Genomic DNA, 21,660 nt, shown 5'->3' with positions numbered 1-21,660 from the left:
AAATTTTTTAAATTTTATTTTATACAAGTGAATGAAAGGAAATGACTGTCTTGACTAACTGTCCTAACCCGCATGTTCCAACTCAAAACTTTTTTTGTAACCCATTTTTCCGTAACCTCCCCCGGCAAGTTGCCACAATGAAAGAAATTGTGACGTGGCTGGCCGGCTGATCTAGTCCATTTCTTACTAAAATCCAGCTTGCAGTTTCATGTATGCCATAATCACCAATTACCAATTTTTAATTGGACTGCAAAATGAGTTTGTAGAAGTATAATTTCAGCTCAAAAAAACATTCAACTTGGCAACCTACTCTGCTCAATTTTCAAATCTTACTTTTCTACTTGATGAAGGATTTGAGAGCACTCTGCCAGTGGTGGTGTTCATTTTTGTATTTCTAACATCATAGCCTAACAGACAGGGAATAGAAACCCTCACAATTACAAGAATTGAAAGGACAAACAGAGTCCAACGTCTGCATACTGCATGCTTCATTTGGGAACAGAGTAAGAGTTTGAAGTTGTGGTAAGCTATTGTTCATTCATATACAGGCTTGAAGTTCTTGTAAGCTATCACTGCATAAAAGGGATCCGACCCGGATAGCAATCCCAGCAAACCCATGACCCAACTGAATGGTGATTTATTTTGTGGAGCACCACCACCACCACCATTGGGGTCTGGTAATTTCTTAATTATTTCAGCTTGCGTGAACCCTTCCACAGATTGAAAGTATTGCACAACCAATTGTGTTCTGCTGTATGCACTCCCATCTCTCCATGCGCCTATGGCTTTCTCATAGAACAATCGATTGCTAAAGCTCACAATAAACACCCCTCCTGGCCTTAGAACCCTAAACACCTCTGCAAACACCTGCATCACAATGTCCACTCAATTGGGTAATTTATTTACAAATTAAATAAAGGTTTTGATTAATGTAACAAAGGTAAGGGCTTGTTTGAGGCTCCTTTTTTGGGTTATTTCTGCTCATAAGCGCTTATAACACAAGAATTTTCATAAGAAATCCCAAGTGTTTCTTGAAGAAGTACTAACATGTACTTCTCTAGAAAGTGCTTTAATGGCCTAAAGGCACCCAAACACTGTCAGACGAACCTTCGTTTGTTAGAAAGCGTTTTTAGCCCTTGTAGAAACACACTTAAACATGCCCTAAATTAACAGTACCATCTAACCTTCTCAGGCTGTTGAAGATACTGCACACTGACTGTGCACAAAACTGCATCAAAACTGGAGCTCTCCAACTCCAGCTTCTGATCCTGGTTCAGATCCTTGACAAAGAAATAGTCCAGCTTTGGGTTCTTGGCAAGTTCTTGTGCATTGAGCCCATGCCCAACCACTTTTTTGTACTCAACCTCTTCTGGTAAATGGCTGACCCATGAACTCATAAGATCAAGAATCTCTGAGTTAGGCCTCAACTTTTGTCTGTAGAGATTGGTTAATGTGGAAATGAAGCCATCATCAACATGGGTCACAAAGCGTGGATAAGCGTAGAAATCTCTGTCCGGGTAAGTGTTGAGTTTTGTTCTGCCCTCTTGGGGAAGAACAAGACGTTTGATTTTTCCTGCTGAGGACAGAGATTGCTTGGTTTCATTGTTTTCACTTGAAGTGCATAAAATTCTCGATGATGGGAGCGGCAGAGCTTTGGTCTTGAACTGAGGAGAGAGTGAGGTCTGTGGGTTGCTTGTAAATTTGTGAGAAATGGATGCCATGGCTTGAGATTTGGATGAATTGTTTGTGGCCATTGCTTTGAATTTATGAAGATTTTAACACATGGGACTTGCTATGTGCCAAAACCAGACATTCATGTGTGCATATTTGGTGGTAATACCCAATTTGGGCCATGAATCTCTGTTGATGAGCCAACTTGTTCATCCCTTGATCTGTCCTCTATTGGGTCGTGTGTTCTTCTTCCTATGGACCAAGTATTTGTGAGAAAGCCCAATTTTTTTTTTTTTGTATTTGTTTCATTATCTGTTAATACTTTTCCTTCAATTTTTTTTCCTGGTGATAATGGAGTGGATAAGCCCTGCCTACCAATGTCTCTTCTTTCTTTTTTTAATAAAAAAAAATAATGATTTTGTTCATATTTAGCAGGCCCCAAATAAAAAGACAAGCATAATAATGAGTTGTCTGCTCAAATCCTCAAACGTGCAATGAGGTTTGTTTATATAATTACTACATCAAGAAAGTTCATCTTTCCGAAAGGGTGCCCTGAAAGATTAGACACAAAACAAATAAATATGTAAATTTCATTCGGAGACTATTGTTTTTATACAAGTAATATTAAGGGAGGAGGGAATCGAACTTAGAACATCTGATGCATGAACAAATGCTTTTAACTATATGAGCTACAGGCTACTTGCCAGTCGAAAACATCTTGAATTAATTTCCCCCTTTCCTAATCACTGTAACTAAGACAACAACAGTAAAGTAATTAGCCATGATTGCAATGCTAACTGATATCCAGCTATTAATTAGGGTTTCTAGATGCCATTGCCAACCATCCAATTGATTAGGGGGTCCCAAATCCATTGCACGTGCACCATGCACACTGTAAAGGCCAGACAAACTGCATTGCTCTTTGCCTCCCTCTAGTTCCTTTGTGTTGCTTCTTATGAGGGTCCGTACCGCTTTTTCTTCTCCTAAAACCCACCTAAAGCCGAAAAATAAGTATCGTTTTTTAGGTCTTGGTAAAATGGATATGATTACAAAAGGCAAATGGTCACAAATTTGGTCGGCTTTCGACTCCAAACATCCATATCAAACCCAACTTATTCAAAAATTTCAAGCTTTTGTTGTCTACATATACTAGTGTGTCTCTCATTGTTTTTCCTTTAGGGAACCTCTACCCATTTTTTATACCCTTCAAGTCTTTCATTATGGTTGGTTCCACAAGCTAGTGTTTGTTTGTAGCAAGCTCAAGTAAGTAAAAGATACATGGAAATTCTTCAAAGACAAGAGGGTCACATGAAAGAGTTTTGGAGTTTGTTTTGTAGGGAGGGAGGGCATGATTATTTAGGTTGAGGAATGTGTTTGACATTTGAAAAGCAGTTATATATAATAATTGTCTATCTTGTTAATTCACATTTTAGAAGACACTGTCATGATTAGTAAGCAAGCAACCACCACCACCACCACACCTCTCTTTTTTTCCGGAGACTCTTTGGTTCGGTTCATAATCGATTAGGAAGAAAGGGGCAAACCAAATCAACAAAACCGATTTCTTGCCTTCCATGAGCATTAAATTTATAGAAATCTAGCACTTAGTGCTGTTGATATGTTACCAATTCATAACGGTTAATTGATCGTTTGGAAAAGAAAAAACTACTCCAATGTCCAATCTAGTAAAGGGAAGCTTCTAATACAAAGAAATTTTTTTAAAAAAGGGGGGATGCGCGGGCTTAATTAGAATCGGAAAGACAGATACTATCGGATTTGGTCATTAAATAATTTCTATATAAAATGTAAGACAGAGAATCTGACTGGAATGAAAGGTCCTATATATATATGTAAGGTGTAAGGGGTTAGAGTCACAAGTCAAATACTTTTGTTTTGAAAAAGAGAACAAATCAAACATCATGGTTGGTTTAGCACCTATTTTATTTGCTCTCCTGCTAGGAGGGCTACCCATATTGTTGGCTTGTATTCTTGTGCAAAAGTTCTCTGCAACACATGATCATCAAAATCCTGCTAAAAACTTGCCTCCTGGAAGCATGGGGTGGCCTTGGCTTGGAGAGACCCTTGACTTCCTTAAGCCTCATTATACTTACTCTGTGGGAACCTTCTTGCAACAGCATTGCTCTAGGTGATCATTATTCTTCACTAATTTACAAAGTTTACTGGTAATTAATTCATAGTTTTTTGATATGGTTTACTTGTGGTTATTTATGCAGATATGGGAAGGTTTTTAAATCGCATCTATTTGGTTCACCAACCATAGTTTCATGTGACCTTGAGCTCAACATGTTTATTCTTCAGAATGAAGAGAAGCTATTCCAAGCCAGCTACCCCAAGGCCATCCATGGCATTCTTGGAAAGCATTCGTTACTCACCATATCCGGAGAGCTTCATAGAAAGCTTAGAAGCATTGCTGTCAGCTTCATTGCCAACTCTAGGTCGGCCCCCGATTTCCTTCACTGGGTTCAGAAGCTGTCAATCTCAATGATGGATTCATGGAATGGCTGCAAACAAGTATCCTTCTACAAACAAGCTAAAGCTGTATGTACAACTGAGCCTTAATCTTCTTCTTAACCTGCTTCAATTATATTAGAAGTATAATAATGCCTGACTCTGCCTGCCTGCATTTTGTGATTCAATTCAAACACACAGTTTACACTGAGTCTTATGGTGAAGCACCTTCTAAGTGTTAAACCAGAGGAGCCAGTAGCCTCGAGGATATTGCAAGACTTCGAAACCTACATGACAGGCTTTGTTTCTCTACCAGTAAATATCCCTGGGACCGCTTATGCCAAGGCTGTGAAGGTAATTAAAGCATCTACCTACGACATAGTATGCATATATAGGGTAATCATATTCGTTTAACGCGGTCAACCGTTTAAATTCACAATCTGACAACATAAGCAAGCATTGCATGCCTCTCCTCCTCCATATAAACATTATAATGACCTTTTTTCTTCAGGCTAGAGTAAGGCTGTCTTCCACTGTCAAAGAGATTATGGAAGAAAGAAGAAAAGGGAATGTTAATAGAAACACAGAGGACTTCTTGGATGTGATATTATCAAAACAGAGCCTAAACGATGAAGAAATAGTGAGCATTGTGTTGGACATAATGTTAGGAGGCTACGAGACAACCGCTACTCTTATGTCCTTGATTGTCTACTTTCTTGCCCATGCGCCTATTGCTTTCCGCAAGTTAAAGGTAAACCAAACCCCTGTCCCCCTGAGCTTTCTCTCTCTCTCTCTCTCTCTCTCTCTACATGCATAAGTCAGTGTATATGGCTGATATATACACATGTATCTTGTCCAAAATCTCTGCAGGAAGAACACCAGAGCATAAGGCAAAACAAAAAAGATGGGGAATTCTTGAACTGGGAAGATTACAAGAAAATGGATTTTTCCCACTACGTAATAATTTTCTTTCAAAGTTAGATGTTCTGTTCTGCTAGTTAATTATACTGTGTGTATATATGTATTATATGGAAAATTGAAGGACTGAAAAAATCTGCAGGTCATATATGAAGCTATGAGATGTGGGAATGTAGTCAAATTTGTGCACAGAAAAGCTCTTGTCGACGTGAAATTTAAAGGTTAATTATTTTATCTTTCTATTGCTCAATTAATTAAATGACATAATGATCAAGATGTTTATTAACTATTGGATTATTGTTGGTGCAGAGTTTGTCATACCATCAGGATGGAAGGTTCTTCCAATCTTTTCTGGGGCGCATTTGGATCAAGCTCTTCACGAAAATCCCACGGAGTTTGATCCTTGGAGATGGGCAGTATGTAGCGTCTGATTTTTATTTTTTGAATATCAATGGTGACAAATGTTTGAGATTTATTTATTTAATTATTTGTTTATATATGCAGGAAGATTTCAAAGAAATGAGCAAAAAAGTGACAGTGTTTGGTGGTGGAGTGAGGCTCTGTCCGGGAGCAGAACTGGCTAAAGTAGTGATTGCATTCTTCCTTCATCATCTTGTCCTCAGTTATAGGTAACTTTTAATTTAATTTACATGATCATGTTGTCTATTGTTTGATTATAATTATTAATTTCTGCTGCATGCACTTGCTGCACCAGATGGAAAACAAAACCAGATGAGTCTCCACTTGCTTACCCTTTCGTGCAATTCCGGAGAGGCTTGCAATTAGAGATTGAGCCAGCTGATGCAGCAGCTGACTGAAACGACAAAGTAACCCCCACTTGCAAATGATCTTTCTCTTTAATGGATTCATCTGAATGTACAAGGAAAGAACAAAAAAGGTCAATGCAATAGTTGTAAAATAAATCCCACAAAAACCAAAGGCAGGCAGGCAGGCAGGCACTAATAATAGCTTAAATTCTAATACAAACAAGGTTGTGATTATGTGATTGATCTTTCTTTTTATGTAATTTCATTTCATATTATTCAATAAGAAATCTAGTTTTGCATATCTTCTCTACATTTTTTTAAATACAATTGCTAGTTTCCTTATTTACCTTAAAAGGTAAAACCGACACAACAAAAAAAGTAATAAATGTCAAAGGACTTACATCTAAAACCAAAAACGCATGGACTAAACCCAATGACAGCTAATCAAATGGCGAAGCCACTCCTAAGCCTGGAGTGGCCCTGACCCCCCAGTTTTTTATCTCTCCTTTATTATATTATATATAATATATAGAATTTGTAATAAACTACTTGTAATTTAAGTTAAAGTTCTCTCTAAAACAAATTAGATATAACTAAATTAGAAATATTTAGCTCTAAACATGCAATTATTGAATACTTAAGTATTTTATATACTTGTATTTTCTACTTTCAGCCCCCCCTAACTTTATAATTCTAGCTCCGTCCGGTAGCTAATCATTTTGGACATAGATCTAGAAGCCCTTTAAACTATAAGGAGACGAGGGTTTTTCACACACACTATTAAGTGTCGTGGAAGTTCGAACTTAAGACAATTAGTGTGCAAATCAAAGCAATTTTCCACTTAACCTTTACATTTTATTTCTTAATTCCCATCAATCGGTGAGCATTGCGTATCATATATGCTAATCCACATGAATAGTTATTGTTCTTTTTTTTTTTTTTTCCAAAACCTACCTCTAATTTATTCTTCTATTACTATAGATAGGGTAAAAAATGTTGTGTTGTTTAGTCACATGGATTATGTGGTTCACATTTTTACAAGTGAATAGTGAAGTGAGTTTAAAACCCCAAATTTGAGCTTATGTAAAATGGGGAAGAATCCCGTATTCATGTGGCGGAGCCATTTTAGGCCTAGAGGGGATATGTTTCTTTCGACAATCCCTATAATATTTTTATTATTATTATTTTTAAATAAGTGATATCCTTATAATTTTTAAATTAGTCATTTGTTTATATTATAAATATAAGCGATATAGGAGAAAGAGGATTCAAACACTCCTTATGCATGGGTAAAATACTCTTAATCATTCGAACTACAAATTCTTTTTTTAAATTTTAATTAATCATAATCGAACAGTGCAAATGATTCTTAATTTTAGTAAGAGAAGTGTCCCTTACTAAATAAAATTAAGATTAAAATTTTAAAACCCAAAAGTGCCATGGTATGTAGCTAATTAGAGATGGGAAAACGACATTGTATTTGTTATTGTGTCGTTCAATATTATGGGCTTACTGGGCTCAGTTGGGCCACATCAGGACGAAAGGCCCAAACTGTACCACTACTTGTCGGACAAGTTTTTCAGGTTCGTCTTCTCCATTCCCCTCACCTTCTCACTTTCCTTTATTTTCGTTTCGTTTCGTTTGACAGTCTCAGTCTCCCACATAAACCCTGTGGAACTCCACCACCCATCTCTTCCTTCCAATCGGATTTGCTTCTCTGTGGATCAACCTTTCGGCATCCCAACGCCTACCAGTAAGCAAAATTTCAAATTTAGCTAATTAGAGGTATTTTCCCCAATTTTCTTTTAAATATCAATTAGAGCTATTTTAAATTTCCTGTGTTATTTAGCTTGCGTTATAGTATAAAATGAAGAAGATCTGATTCTGCGAGGTCTTCTTTGGTACTGGAATGTTGCTTGAACGGGAGGTTTCTTCAAAAAAAGTTATTGTGCTTGTGATTTTGCTCGCAATTTGTTTAATTAAATGCGTAAGAGTAACTATTTTTGGTTTTAGTTTGTTTATAAATCGTATAGATGAAGTGGAATATTTTTGGTTTGATTCTTATGGGTTAACCATAGGATACGATTCTGAAACTTTTGGGTTTTGTACTCTTATGAGTTGTTGGTCATTTTTGTGTGCTGCTCCTTTTGTTACATAAATTTGGTTTTCAATAGTTTACAAAACGGGGTCATGGGACATCTTTCTGTACTTAATGCATGAGATTTTGTTGAATCAGTTATGTTTTGCATTATTTTTATTGCCGTGTTCTAGAGTCCAACCATTGTATTAGATATCTTTCAGTCACTTTTTGCTGGTGTTTTCTGTCTTAATTTGCATCTTCCTGTCTCAATATTATTGATCTCTCCCTGTCATGGTTCCAACTTAGATATATTAACTTAGGCAAGTAATCTGCTGGTGCTGTTTTCCCAATCCTTGTTCATACATTCTCCATAGTTTTTGTTCATTTTTCCATTGCAGACAAAGCAATTTGCATGCATTGTATTTCAGTCTCACTTTTTTCCATAAAATAGTTTTTGACTAGCTTTAGGGTTTGGAACGTTTGAACATTTCTCTATTAAACTTCTATGTGTTAATCGTTTTGCAGGTTTAACTTCAAACTTAAAGAAAAAAAGATGTCTCAGGCGGCGATAGATGTTCCCAAGGGTGGATTTAGTTTTGATCTTTGTCGAAGAAACGACATGCTTGCGAAGAAGGGGGTTCAGCAACCATCTTATAGGAAGACGGGAACCACCATCGTCGGTTTGATTTTTCAGGTACAACTGCTTTCTAATTTTTAATTAGCAATTGTTTTGCCACCCAGATTTATTATATTTTCGAAAAAAAGAAAAAGGTTAAGCTTTAAATTTTGTAATTTTCCTTTCTAATTCCTTCTTCAGGATGGTGTCATTCTTGGAGCTGATACCAGGGCCACCGAAGGACCCATTGTTTGCGATAAGAATTGTGAAAAGATCCATTATATGGCCCCCAATATTTATTGCTGTGGAGCTGGAACTGCTGCTGATACGGAGGCTGTTACAGGTAAATGTTAGGATTGTTGTTAGTGTGGTAATGTTTGTATATGTCTGTTTAGTATAGCATGAAGTTCATGAACAAGCAGGTGGTGTGCTAAATAATTTTCGCGCCATAGAGCATTATACCTAATCGATTGCTCTTGCTTTCTATGGATTTCTAGACATGGTCAGCTCACAGCTGCAACTGCATCGGTACCATACTGGTCGTGAATCACGGGTTGTTACAGCCTTGACCTTGCTCAAGAAACACCTTTTTAGGTACAGTTTTATTACTTTCCAGGACTGCTGTGCAATTATTAGCTTTGAAAGGGGGAAAGAGGGTGGGTGGGGGGGGAGAGGGAGGGGACTTTAAATTGCAGGATTAAGCTTTATGCATTTATACACATTTTGATTCTAACTGCCACATATATTGTCCAGTTACCAAGGTCATGTGTCGGCTGCTTTGGTGCTTGGGGGTGTTGATGTCACTGGACCCCATCTACATACTGTAAGATTTTTCTTGCTTCAGATTTTTGGATGTGATATGGATTTTTTTTGGGAGATTGCATGATCTGATGCCAACCAATGCTTTATATTGCAGATATATCCCCATGGATCAACTGACACACTGCCATTTGCTACAATGGGCTCTGGTTCTCTTGCTGCAATGGCCATATTTGAGTCTAAGTACAAAGAAGGCCTCACTGTAAGTTAGCATCATATGAATTGAAAAGCATCTCCCTTGTTGTATGGTACTATGAATCTGTGGTTACAAATAATGGACAACCCAAATTACTGTTCGCATCTCATTAGTATTCTATGACATGATTAGTAGTAACATCCCCATGTGGATATCTGGTTCATGTATTTAGGTTTAGGGCTCTTAAATTTGGTTTTGTTACTTTGATGCAGAGGGATGAAGGCATAAAGCTCGTAACCGAAGCAATCTGCTCTGGCATTTTTAATGACTTGGGAAGTGGAAGCAACGTTGATGTTTGTGTAATAACTAAGGTTTGTTGTTTGTCATTAGTCATTAGTATTCACCATTTTCTAGAATACTATTTTCATGTTAATGCAAATTCTTTTGTAAATTTTTACTGGCTCAGGGACACAAGGAATACCTGAGGAACCACTTGTCGCCCACACCTCGTACTTATGTCAGTGCGAAAGACTATACATTCTCCAAGAAAACTGGTAGGAACACACTTCTTTTACTTTGCTTTTGTATCATTCAGCCACAAATTGCCTGATCACTCTTGTGCCATACTTGTTTTGCATATCATAAACCTAGCATCATTTTATGTTCTGTCGTATATGAGAGGATTCATGCCTCCATAGGCGGTGGATTGGTAAGTGTTTGTTGTGCAGCTGCTATGTCGCATAATTTGTTCACATCTGTAGTGTGTGTCTTTTTTTTTCTTTCTTTCTGTATCTTCCCTGTGGAAAGGTTTAATCAAAGATTCATCCAACTCTAGGCCCTAACTTAGAAAAAGAAAAGAGTGAAACTACAAATGGAGTTAGTGAAACTTTTTCTGAACTTGTAGTGTTTTCTTTGGTTGCAGAGGTTCTCTTAACGAAGATCATTCCATTGACCGAGAAGGTGGAAGTGATAGAAGCAGGCGATGCAATGGAAGAGTGAAATCACTCCACTCTACTGGGAGGGAGCATGGGAATGTTCCATGTATTCAGTTTTCAGTGTAAAACCTCAGCGACTTGATCCCAACTTGTTATGGGTTTGCTTATTCCATGTGGATTTGACATTTTTATGCAGAATTTGCGCTAACTATTTTGTTTGTTGGGAATTCATTAAGAATTATTAGAGCATCTTAGACTTTTAAGCTGGTTGATTATATTACAGATATTGTATGTTCCGTGCTTTTTTTTGTGAGGTATTTTCTGCTCGGTAGGTTTGATTGGATAACGTTGAGGGTTAAAGGCCTACCTCGATTGATTTAAATTTGAAAAAGTTTTTCTTTGGTTTGTCAATTTCAAGCAAAATTCGCTTGTTAAGGAAACGGCTTGATAAACGGAATATGTTTCCATTCTTTTCATGTAACCAATTTCATACGTCTCCCCCGAGCCCCTACCCTCTAATTAGAAGGAAGATATTTATCCTTTATTTTTTCAGTCTTTACGCTAAATATGGCTCATATGGGCTGCGGAGCGAGGAGAAATTAAGAAATACCGTATTACACTATAATTTTTCCGGATTGAATATTTGAGGTATTAAAAAAAATTAAAAGTTTAGCAACTGAAGATTATATATCGTTAAAATCTTTGATTCCAATGATAAGAGAGTTTACTTATGAATAGATAAAGGAAAAGAAGTTTACGTATGTACTGTAACTATGCCATGATGACTTGTTGTAGGAGAGCATATCCTGAATCATCATTGTCATCTCATGAAGCAAAGCAAACACTGGCGTGTCGGTGATATAAACGTCACAGTGTCAATTGAGTTTGAGTTAGTTAATTAATTAATTAATTATATATAAGAGACACCAGAAATTAATAATCAGGCGGGCAAAGTCAGGAATATAGTCCGTACGTAAAAGAAAACGAAAACCAGCAAAGCAAAGCAAAGCAAACCAAAAAGAGAAGGTTTAGAGCGAGAGCGAGAGAGAGAGAGAGAGAAAGACAGCGACGAGAATCATCTTCTTCCTCGTTCTTCCTCGATACGACAGCGTACTAACCATGTCTTACGACTATCTCTTCAAGTACATCATCATCGGCGACACAGGTTCCAATTATTGAAATCCCTAGCTTTCTGATTTTATTTTATTTTATTTTTCATTTTTGAGAATTGTAAATTGAGAATTGAGTAATGAAAACAATTGGGTTTTGGTGTGGGACGGTGCAGGGGTAGGAAAATCATGCTTGCTCTTGCAATTCACGGACAAGAGGTTCCAGCCTGTGCATGATCTCACCATTGGCGTCGAGTTCGGCGCCCGAATGGTCACCATCGACGGTCGTCCTGTCAAGCTCCAGATTTGGGACACCGTAAGTTCAATTTCTTTTCTTTCTTCTGCTCTGTTTTGTCATGTTATTTGGTTTCAAGATTTGATATTATCGCTTTCTGCTAATCTAATTGGATGTGCCTGTAAATTTAACAAAAGAACCTATCTAAGCTTTAGAGTTTAGGACTTGATACTAGTCAATTGGTGAAGTGAGATTCTGATATATCCTCATTGGTGTTGTAATTTTGAATAAAATCCCATTTTGCATTGTAAACTCACAACTACTTCATGATTCTATCTCTATGCTATTGGGCTTTACTTTTCTTTTGCGCGTTATATTGTTTTTAGGGCATCTGGTGAGATATTTCCTGGGACATAATCAAGCAGATGGACTTAATATATCTTAATTCTAGTAATGATACAACATTTATTGCTGTAATTTAGTGGTCAGCAAGATTCCTTGGTTTTATTTCAGGCTGGGCAAGAATCTTTCAGATCCATCACTAGATCTTACTACAGAGGAGCAGCTGGAGCACTTCTGGTTTATGACATAACCAGGTGGGTGGCTGTGAATTGTGTGTTTGCATAATAGTGTGTTAGCGTTCGTGTGCGTTTGCCTAACTGGAGCCCTACCGATGCCTGTGTCTGTTTTCAACTTCTCCACAATTCTCTATATGTTACCTCAACTAAAGACGGAAGAGTTATTAAAGTTGTTTTATTATCCAGGAGAGAGACTTTTAATCATCTCGCAAGCTGGCTGGAGGATGCCCGGCAGCATGCGAATCCCAACATGACAATCATGCTCATAGGGAACAAGTCTGACCTTGCTCATAGAAGGGCTGTCAGTAAAGAGGAAGGAGAGCAATTTGCAAAGGAGAATGGCCTTTTATTCTTGGAGGCATCTGCAAGAACGGCTCAAAACGTTGAGGAGGTGATATTACTCAACCAATTCAAACCAGGACTCTATTTCACTGTATTGTATGTGTTATTTATGGTCGGAATGACGTATTTTAGTATGTCTAAACTGATGAACATACTTTTCAGGCCTTCATAAAGACTGCTGCAAAGATTCTTCAGAATATTCAGGACGGCGTGTTTGATGTGTCTAATGAGGTAACTGTTTAGTCATTTTGTTGAGGGAAATTGTAAGCTATAGGAGTTGGGACATGATTTTAAATCCCAGTTCTTTTCTGACATATCATATTGGTGAAGAGAGTGCGTGAAAATTTAACATTATAAACACCAAGCATGAATTTTCACTAATTGCATACTCTGCTTGCTTTATGTGATCTCCTTACCGGTAATTAACATACTGGATGATCTGACCATAAAAAATGCGACAATGTAGCTTCTACCTAACACGGATATCATGCATATTGGCTGGTCCAGAAAACTTTGGAGTCTCTTTGCACTAAGAAATCTGAAATGTAATATGTCAAATGAGGAAAAAAAAAATTCAAAACTAATATTTTAGTGATGTTTGCAGTCATCTGGCATCAAGGTTGGATATGGACGACCCCAAGGTCCATCAGGCTCGAATGGAGCTGTTGCTCAGAGAGGCGGATGTTGCAGCTGATTAGAACAGAAATAGGCTCTGTATTCAATCCATTTGTGCAAATTATCTTCATTCACCAACATCTGTGCTTTGAACATACTCTTATAACAGTCATGTTACTTAGTGAAAACATTTGAATGTATAGAATCTAAGTTCTTGGATAGATTTGATTTTCCTTTCAGGGATTCGTCTCTTTTCAATGCTGAAATATTTAGCAACAGTTTGTGTAGCTTTTCTTTTTGTTTATTTGTCCATCTAATTTCCACTAATGCGATGGCTGGCATGTTTTGTTGTTCGAGAATTTGTTCTGTTCTTATACAACATTCACAACTGAAAGAAAACAAACAAGTAGGCTCCGGCCTCAAATTAAAAAAACAAATAATATTCATCGTAAATCTCATAGTACCATAGGATAACTAAGGCGACTAGGGTGAAACGACATAGCAAAATTAAATCACGGTCACGGGGAGGTGAAGAACATCAACCATAAAAAGGTCCTTGATATGATTTGTCCATATAACTCAAACGAAAAGCAACTTATCATATAAAATAAATACAGATACAAGTATCTTTCACACGGTTCACATTGTCTGATTTTGTGATCCTGGTTCAAACCATATACAGATTAGTTCCAGCTCGATCAGTGACAAAATTGGGAAAGACCACTCGAATCTCAAACACAGGCAGGCACTCCGGAGATCCAGACAATGTCCTTGGTTTATAGCAGATGCACTTTTAAGTATGCCAATCATTAAAATTTTGAGCACTAAGAACCACCAAATACCTGCAAATGGTGTTACAGGCAAGTATTAAGTGACATAAGGAAAAATATATGGTCGCATATTAAACAAACGATGCTCACCCCTGCAAGTATATCTTTCGAGAGCCGAGGTCTGATTTCAGCAGCATTATCTGCAACAGGTGTCTTCTGTCGGAACCGGCGAATTACCTCCCGTTTTGGCTGGCTAACAGGGAGATCAGGCTTGTTTTCTGGATCTTCTTCGGCCTTTTGCTTTAGTCCTGGATCTTCTTCGACCTTTTGCTTCTGTTAAAGAAGATGAAACAAATTATACGGAATTACCTAGCTATGTGTAAAGGGAACTGATGCCCCCAGTTTAAAGTTGTTTATTTTGCTAAACATTTTGATGAAAAAGAGTCCTAGAAGACGAATTATTTGAGCAATACACAGTGATTGATCAGATTTGCAGACTTCAATGGGTAAGTGATGAGTGAAGAAGCAGATAACTCCATCCACTAATGCAAACTAACGTTATTTTACATTTGAGAAATATGACATAGAAACGTGAAGTCATACAGTAATAGCTAATTCATATAGTCTAGCCAGAAAGAGGAAGGAAAAAAACTTGGAGTAATTGAAACAAGAAAAAATGGTGATGGGATGGCTGCATTGAAAAATATTCCTCTCCTACTTATTTCATCAAATGATCACTCTTTTTTTTCAAAATACAAATAATCACTCTTCAAAGAATATTTGAAAATATACCTTTTTCAATCTTTCTTCTATGCAACTCAAAGCACGGGACTTATCAACTTTAGAGAGATAGAAATCCCGCTCCCTCTTAGCAGCAGATATTTCTAAAGCTAGTTTTTGCTCCCGAGTGGCTTTCTTGTAAGCTGCAATGTAAACATTGTCAAATCAGTAACAAGTAACAATGAGGAAGCTCCATGACAATAAGCAAGGGAAAACAAATCATTAAGTGTCTATACCAATCTCTTCAGTAAGATCATCCCACTTGAATTTACTTAAATACTTGATATTCCAAAGATCATAGTAGAAAGATGACCTCTTCCTCCCACCTAAACACGAAGGAAACAGGCAGGCAGTACAAAACTTTTAGACAAGAAATACAAGCACAACGCGCACATCTACAAAGCAAGCTGTAAGAAGTAAAATACTCAAGCCAAAGATTTCAATTTATATATAATTACCTATTTGTTCACCATTTAACATATTAGCAACTCTCTTAGCAACCCTTTTGTCAGAAAATTCAACCCACCTGCAGGTGAAGATAAGGACAATCAAATTATCATAGGCCAGTAATAACAATGTAATGGGTCTCTATAGAAGTAAATTGAGAAATTAAATAGCTAGATACCAATTGCTTTTTACATATCAATATGAAGAGATTATGACATACCCTTCTGAAAAGTTTTGCCTTTGAAATTTACCAGCTCGGATGTTATGTACTTGAGCAGAAGGGTCTTGAGGTGTAAGATAAACCCTTTGTATCTCTCCAAACTGAGAGAGCATCTGACGAAGTGTTGAAGGATCCATGCGAGGAGGAATCCGACCCAAGTAGCAAACCCCACGCTTCTCATCCTTCCCGCCTTCCTTCACCAATTTCTTCTTTTTACTCTTTCTCGTGATATCCATGCCCACCTTCCCACCCTGATACCTATATCTGCTTAAACCCTAAAACACCGAAAACAAAACAAACACAAAAACAAAATTTAAAGCCTGCATCAATCTGTAATTTTTCAGATTAATTATAGCATATATAGAAAATGCTAGTAAAATATTTTTGCTAAATTATTAATTATGGAGTTAGGGTATGTAAAGTACCAGAAGAAAGAGTGCGGCGAAACGACTGAGGCCGGTGAAGCTCTTGCTCTGCTCACTCGGTCTCTGAGGCGGCTCACAATCTTCCCACTTCGTAAGACGGCTTCTTCTTCCTTACGAATTTTGCCAACATCCAACGCACCGTTTTGCCTCTCTCTTATTTAATTACTCCAACGGCCCAATGGCCCCAAACAATGCGATTCGAGCTTTCATGCCGGTTTGGGCCGGATAGGTTTTTTTATTTATTATTATTTTTAAAACCAAGCACAATTCTAGTATAATAAAGAGCGTGGGATCGAACTCAAGTGCAAAGAGACTAACACATTGCTTAAGCCAATACCCACATTTGCAATAACCCTTTATTCAGTACCGCAGAAAGAAAGTTTAACTTTTTAGATTTCCGCTTGTATTGATCAGAATTTTTTTGTTTGAGAAGAGTATTGATCAGATTTTATGAGCTAATGCTAACCTTATTTTTCTTTTTAATACAAGTAAAAGCTAATAATAATGTTTACTATTTGTTTGTGCAAACATCAACTTTTGATCAAGGAATTTCATCAACTACCGATGGATGTGTGGCTTCTAGTTTTCAGCCCAACTTGAGAAATAATTAAAACAGAAAGAACTCAAAGTTCAGAACGGGCCCTGAAATCAGTATGACAGTAAAGGCCATAGCTTGGTCAGGCTCAACCTAAAACTATTTTATTAAAAGTTTTATGCAAAACAAAAATAAATTTAACTTCGTTATTTTTTCATTTCTGGTAAATAAAAAAAACTTCAAAAGATGAGCCTATTCCAAGACTTTTGCGGGAAGCCACAACATACAAACTGTTGAAACGCCCGAGTTCATAACCAAGCCTCACTGAAATCCACCCTATGGTATCCTGACTTTTGATACCAGGAACGCTTGCTCTAAACGATGACTCTTTTCCTCCAAAACATCAATAATGCTAGTTGAACGATAAAAATCCATGAGAACTAACTACTCCTTGGAGTAACTTTCGTCATCATTTATCTGGAAGGTCGTCTGGGTCCCCTTCTCGCGAGAAGATCATCGTAAGTCCGCGTAACCACTAACAGTCGTGGATCGTCGCTGGGAATCTCACGTTTCTGCAATTTTGGAAACAGAAATGACGGAATATTTGTCAAAACCCACAAAACTAAAGACTCTACAGCTTTGATTAGATTCACAAGCATTTGCACGTATGATGTATCTATTGCAAAAACATTGAATTGATCAACTAAAAAATGTAAATCAGAGATGAACGATACTGTTACTAATGCGTCATAAGGCAAGAGACTCACTTTTAAGCCCTTGTAATATGCTTCTACAGCAGGAAATTGGGGAATTATATTACGAGCTTGCATCAAGTCCCATATATAGTTGGCAACAGTATAACCTCCAGTCTGCGAAAAAGTATTAAACTTTTCTAATAAAACAGTCCAAACTAATTTAGAATGCATCGAGAACCAGGAGGGAGAGAGAACTATCTCATTCATTTAGAACCTAAAGAACTCTTAAGTTAGAAGAGGAATTGTTTGCAAACCTCATCACCAGCAGCTGCAAGGAGAAGATCACTCCCCATTTTTGGGCTCAAATAAAAGTTCCGGGAAGTCATATTTACCTGCGTTGGATGAAACCATAAAATGAGTTGTACAAGGCCCTGATCTAAAATATAAAAAATTGACTAAGAAATTAAGAGCTGCAAGCACCCAACCATACCAACGTTTCTTGGGCAATTTGCATTCCCTTGGGTGTATGCCCAATCATGGCTCCCTCCACAAGCATCTACAAAACATATTTGGTATAATAGTGAATCTCCCTATTAGCTAATCAACGATACAGTGATATTTTAGAAATCAGATTGTCTAAAACCAAGCACATTTTCTCACTTACTAGTCGTTAATTATAAAGAAATAAACTGCTGTTTCATGAACCAAATATTGTGTTTATTTCCAAACTCACCGTATATAATTCTACTGCGGGAAGATTTCCTGACTTCATATAGTCGTCAAACGTCTTAAGACCACGGTCAATGTCCCCAGACTGTAGATAGCACCTGAATATAAAAGGTAGCAGTGAACACAACTTGGACACAAGAGAACGAATTGAGGTCATATTAGGGAACGATTCAGATAAAGCCTTCTTACTTAAATACGTAGTGCACTCCAATCCAAATTGGATTGAAAGGCTTTTAAAATCTATGTATACAAATAATAGTTTACATCTAACTATGCATTCATATATGAAGATTCATAGCTCATTCGAACAATGTTTAAGTGAAAACTTAAGTTTGTAATCAACAATTATTTACCTCATCTTTTGCATCACAATAAAGAGGTCAGGAGTTTTTCCATCTTTCTCTAGCATCCCCAAAAGAGCTTCCATCACCTAGCACGATTAACAGAATCCAAGATATGAATTAAAAATCAGAGGGTTGCTCATACGTATATTAAGGACATAAATTCAGCTTTTATGGCAAAGGGAAATAGCATGGGACTCTTACTAGCACCCTGAACTTTGGTGCTAGCTGTTCAGGCATATAGATATGGGCAGTGCCCAATAACAACCCCTCCCCAAAAAAAAGAAAAGAAAGGGAGGATGGGTACAAACTACAAACTAGTTTCTTTAGTGGTATTGAGCTGAGAAAATAGAGATGTGAGATATTACCTCTACATTCCTGAGGTCTGCACAAGCATGAAGCGCAGCATGATACACGGTTAGTTGCCTATTCAAAAATCCACGCCTACGAGCATATTCAGCAGTGGGCATATTATATAACTCTTCTTCTGTTATATCCATCATTACATTTTCAGCAGTCATACTTGATTCTTCAACCGATGTCCACTCTTTTGACCTTTCAACAAACTCTATAATCTTATTGCAAAAGGGGAATATTAGAAAACTCTTAAGAATAATAAAATAAAACTTACTTGAAAGCACATGGAAAAGAAAGATTAGATAATTACTTTGGTGCCAAAATCATCTGGTAAGGGTGTCTTGTTCCTAAGTGCGGTTATAAGTGCTGCATAGCAGAACTTGTTTAATCCAAGACCAGCAGCGGTCATGTCACGGACAATTGCATACCTGTAACAACAGTGCAATGCAGATTAATAGCATGAGGTCAAATTCACCATAGTAATAATGAAACACATAGTTATCAGGATAAGATGAATGAGTACAGATTAAAAGAACAAGGAAAAGCCAGAGCATAAAGAAGAAGCATACACTCGATCTAAATGGCCAGTAGCTGCACATGCGTTGAGTAGACACATGTAAGTTTGCACCTTCGGTTTCACGTCAAACTTCTTCATATCTTCCAAAATCTTTTATTTTAAAAGGAAAGGAAAAATAAAATACATCATACATACCAATATTCCCTAGTAAATGATATGACTGGGGTCTATAGTTTATAAATTGAAGGTAAAAAACCGCACCTGAATAGCTTTGTCAGAGTGCTTGCACTTCCCACACAATGTGATCAAAATGTTATACGAATTAACCTATAATTTTTTTCAAAATAGTTAAAAAACACAAACTAATAAACACCCATACTTGCATTTCCCCATAAAATGAAATGAAAATGTTGATACTCTCTAAGCTTGAAAAACGAAAAAATAAAAAAAAAAGAAGCATACATCAGGGGCCAAGCCCATGTTTTTCATTTGATCAGCGAAGTAGAAAGCGTCCTGCAAGCTAGAGCCTTTCATGGTGCCCAATATTAGGGATTTGAAGGTGTCCTGGTCCGGCTGCACCCCATCGAGCATCATATCATCATACACATCCCTCAGTAAGAAATGCCTTCTCTGAGCATTCAGAGAATTCAAGACCGTATTGTACTCCGACACGTTGCTCGCGTAGTTTCTCTTCGCGTATTCTTCTGTTGACGCCGCAGCCAAGTATCGCCGACCCAGCGCTCGCAGCAGCACCGGCCTACACTGACCTGCACCGTAATTTAGCAATAACCTTTATAAAAAAAAATCTAACGAAATGAAAAATTAGAGCTTTCTAGCTATGGAGGAAAAGGGTGTATCAGTAGCATTACCAGTAATGGATTGGAGAAGCCTCATGGTGTCGCTGCTGCTGACTCGCTGTGTCTCTGTGTGAGTGAAAGTTCTCTCTTTCTAAACCCCAAAGGCCCAAACCCTTTCCCTTCGCTGCCTTCTTTCCTTCCTTCCACCCTGCCTTCCTGATTCACTGCCTTTAACAGTGGAACGCACCGTTTCGATGCTCCGTGGGCTATGAGAGGGCCGTGAAGCCCAAACTTCGAGCTTAAAATAAAAGGCAAGCCCAAACACCGCCTTAAAATAGCAAGCAGGGCCATGAGAAGCCCAATTAGAAAAATATATCCTTTGTTCGATATTAAAGGAAGGGGAATTCTAAGTCGAACACAGGACATTGGAGGCACAAATAACTACTCTTAACCACTTCAACAACTAAAGTATGTATAGTTTGCTCATAATGCCCATATGTTAAATAATGTATCAAATAATGCAAAATAATATTACGTTTATGAATTTATTGCTCAAGTCCAAGTGATAACATAAAGGGTTGGATTGGTCCTGGCGGTCCTCCAGACATAGCAATTACCATAATTTACAACTCCCACCAGCCAACTGCTTTCATATTTAAAGTTCATCTTCATTAATTTAGATTTCATTATAGTTGGTTCTTGGTTGTGAACTTGTGATTAAATCCTAATTGCAGATTGCAACATGCCAATATCCCTTCTGTTCTGTCCTATCAAAATTATAGTTGGTTGTGAACTTGTGATTAAACAGTTTTTGGCAATAAAATGTACATGCAATCTAATTCAGAGGAAAGGAGAACAAAGTGATGATTGATCATGTGTTCCAATTCCCCCTTTTAAATTTCTAGGAGAGTGATCAGAGAAAAAGACAAGAACCCATCTTTAGACATTTCTCATATGTATTGTCTTGTCACACAGAAAAACAAGCAATATGTGACCAAAAAAGCTAGAAGTAAAAAAGCGACCAATATTAGAGACACACAAATATAATTCTTAAATTTCTTTCTGCAGAAACCGCATCCATATTAAGCAATATTTGTTGTTGGGATTGCGAGGGTATAGCTTGAGGGCAAGGCAGCCTTGTGAAGGCTCTTCAACGAGCAGGGATTGACTTGCAGGAACAAGTAGTTGCCAGCAAAAAGATCACCAAAGTGGGCCTGCCCTTCCTTGAATCTCTGCAACACATTAGCACATGATGCTCTGAGAGCAGAGATCAACCTAATTTTCCTCCTCAAGAACAAGAGCCTCTTCAAGCTTGGAACTTTGAGCTTGAATGATCTCCTCCTAATATGAACCTTTCTGAATCTGAACTTGCACCAACTAGTACTCCTTGATCTCGCCAACACTCTCACTCTTCCATAATCAAAATCATCATCAAGTTCAAGCCCATCTTGATCATCATCATGCTTGAGTCTTTGGTATGCAGGGAGCTTGGCAGAGGAGGATGAGGTTGTCATTTCAATATTTGGGTTGAGAGAGAGAGAGCTAGTTGTTGAACTTGAAATATTTGGTTTGGATATGCCAATGCAGAATGGTGTCTCTTGAGCACAAGTAGTTTTTTGAGCTAATATTCTAATAATAATGTGAGGGAAGGATAGTTGGGTCGGGGGAAGATGTTGAGTGCATTAAATGAAACAGACAAAGTCGGTAAGGATTGTTGCTGGTGGTGGACGTGCGTCGCAAATTACTTTTGCTTGTTC

The 21,660-nt window shown here is 37.6% G+C and overlaps 7 protein-coding genes across 8 annotated transcripts; 3 read left to right on the top strand and 4 right to left on the bottom strand.

Annotated features, from left to right (window-relative positions):
- Positions 1-274: 274 nt before the first annotated feature.
- Positions 275-1,786, bottom strand: LOC117621147. Its single transcript, XM_034351474.1, has 2 exons — positions 1,185-1,786; positions 275-867 (listed from the first exon to the last, which is right to left on the bottom strand). The coding sequence occupies exons 1-2, from the start codon at positions 1,752-1,754 to the stop codon at positions 535-537; spliced, it is 903 nt and encodes a 300-aa protein (XP_034207365.1). The 5' UTR covers positions 1,755-1,786; the 3' UTR covers positions 275-534.
- Positions 1,787-3,725: 1,939 nt separating this feature from the next.
- Positions 3,726-6,010, top strand: LOC117621138 (cytochrome P450 724B1). Its single transcript, XM_034351448.1, has 9 exons — positions 3,726-3,817; positions 3,906-4,230; positions 4,342-4,494; positions 4,652-4,891; positions 5,011-5,097; positions 5,201-5,230; positions 5,370-5,471; positions 5,563-5,687; positions 5,774-6,010. The coding sequence occupies exons 1-9, from the start codon at positions 3,726-3,728 to the stop codon at positions 5,874-5,876; spliced, it is 1,257 nt and encodes a 418-aa protein (XP_034207339.1). The 3' UTR covers positions 5,877-6,010.
- Positions 6,011-7,376: 1,366 nt separating this feature from the next.
- On the top strand, positions 7,377-10,707 carry LOC117621148 (proteasome subunit beta type-7-B). 2 transcript variants are annotated; one of them, XM_034351475.1, is made up of 9 exons: positions 7,377-7,578; positions 8,431-8,599; positions 8,723-8,864; positions 9,019-9,115; positions 9,275-9,344; positions 9,438-9,542; positions 9,749-9,847; positions 9,943-10,030; positions 10,399-10,707. In XM_034351475.1, the coding sequence occupies exons 2-9, from the start codon at positions 8,459-8,461 to the stop codon at positions 10,473-10,475; spliced, it is 819 nt and encodes a 272-aa protein (XP_034207366.1). In that variant the 5' UTR covers positions 7,377-7,578; positions 8,431-8,458; the 3' UTR covers positions 10,476-10,707. The 2 variants fall into 2 exon arrangements, with proteins under 2 accessions (XP_034207366.1, XP_034207367.1); XM_034351476.1 differs by having other exon boundaries at positions 7,421-7,610.
- A 609-nt stretch (positions 10,708-11,316) lies between these two features.
- On the top strand, positions 11,317-13,643 carry LOC117621152 (ras-related protein RABB1b). Its single transcript, XM_034351479.1, has 6 exons — positions 11,317-11,576; positions 11,697-11,836; positions 12,269-12,351; positions 12,520-12,724; positions 12,838-12,906; positions 13,280-13,643. The coding sequence occupies exons 1-6, from the start codon at positions 11,531-11,533 to the stop codon at positions 13,367-13,369; spliced, it is 633 nt and encodes a 210-aa protein (XP_034207370.1). The 5' UTR covers positions 11,317-11,530; the 3' UTR covers positions 13,370-13,643.
- Positions 13,644-13,711: 68 nt separating this feature from the next.
- LOC117621151 (pre-rRNA-processing protein ESF2) lies at positions 13,712-16,067 on the bottom strand. The gene is made up of 7 exons (XM_034351478.1): positions 15,933-16,067; positions 15,508-15,782; positions 15,299-15,366; positions 15,077-15,166; positions 14,853-14,983; positions 14,211-14,393; positions 13,712-14,132 (listed from the first exon to the last, which is right to left on the bottom strand). Exons 2-7 carry the CDS (start codon positions 15,741-15,743, stop codon positions 14,115-14,117), a joined length of 726 nt encoding a protein of 241 aa, XP_034207369.1. The 5' UTR covers positions 15,744-15,782; positions 15,933-16,067; the 3' UTR covers positions 13,712-14,114.
- A 519-nt stretch (positions 16,068-16,586) lies between these two features.
- Positions 16,587-20,094, bottom strand: LOC117621135 (pentatricopeptide repeat-containing protein At4g35850, mitochondrial). The gene is made up of 12 exons (XM_034351444.1): positions 19,976-20,094; positions 19,569-19,873; positions 19,368-19,433; positions 19,159-19,256; positions 18,900-19,017; positions 18,601-18,807; positions 18,245-18,321; positions 17,896-17,989; positions 17,653-17,718; positions 17,477-17,554; positions 17,235-17,336; positions 16,587-17,039 (listed from the first exon to the last, which is right to left on the bottom strand). The coding sequence occupies exons 1-12, from the start codon at positions 19,998-20,000 to the stop codon at positions 16,941-16,943; spliced, it is 1,335 nt and encodes a 444-aa protein (XP_034207335.1). The 5' UTR covers positions 20,001-20,094; the 3' UTR covers positions 16,587-16,940.
- A 648-nt stretch (positions 20,095-20,742) lies between these two features.
- LOC117621158 lies at positions 20,743-21,524 on the bottom strand. The gene has a single exon (XM_034351486.1). It carries the CDS (start codon positions 21,415-21,417, stop codon positions 20,986-20,988), a length of 432 nt encoding a protein of 143 aa, XP_034207377.1. The 5' UTR covers positions 21,418-21,524; the 3' UTR covers positions 20,743-20,985.
- Positions 21,525-21,660: the final 136 nt, after the last annotated feature.

The sequence above is a fragment of the Prunus dulcis genome, chromosome 3 (genome assembly GCF_902201215.1).
Source record: "Prunus dulcis chromosome 3, ALMONDv2, whole genome shotgun sequence".
Lineage (NCBI taxonomy): Eukaryota > Viridiplantae > Streptophyta > Magnoliopsida > Rosales > Rosaceae > Prunus > Prunus dulcis.
The sequence above is the reverse complement of the archived record's forward strand: the minus strand, read 5'-3'. Positions and strand labels throughout refer to the sequence as shown.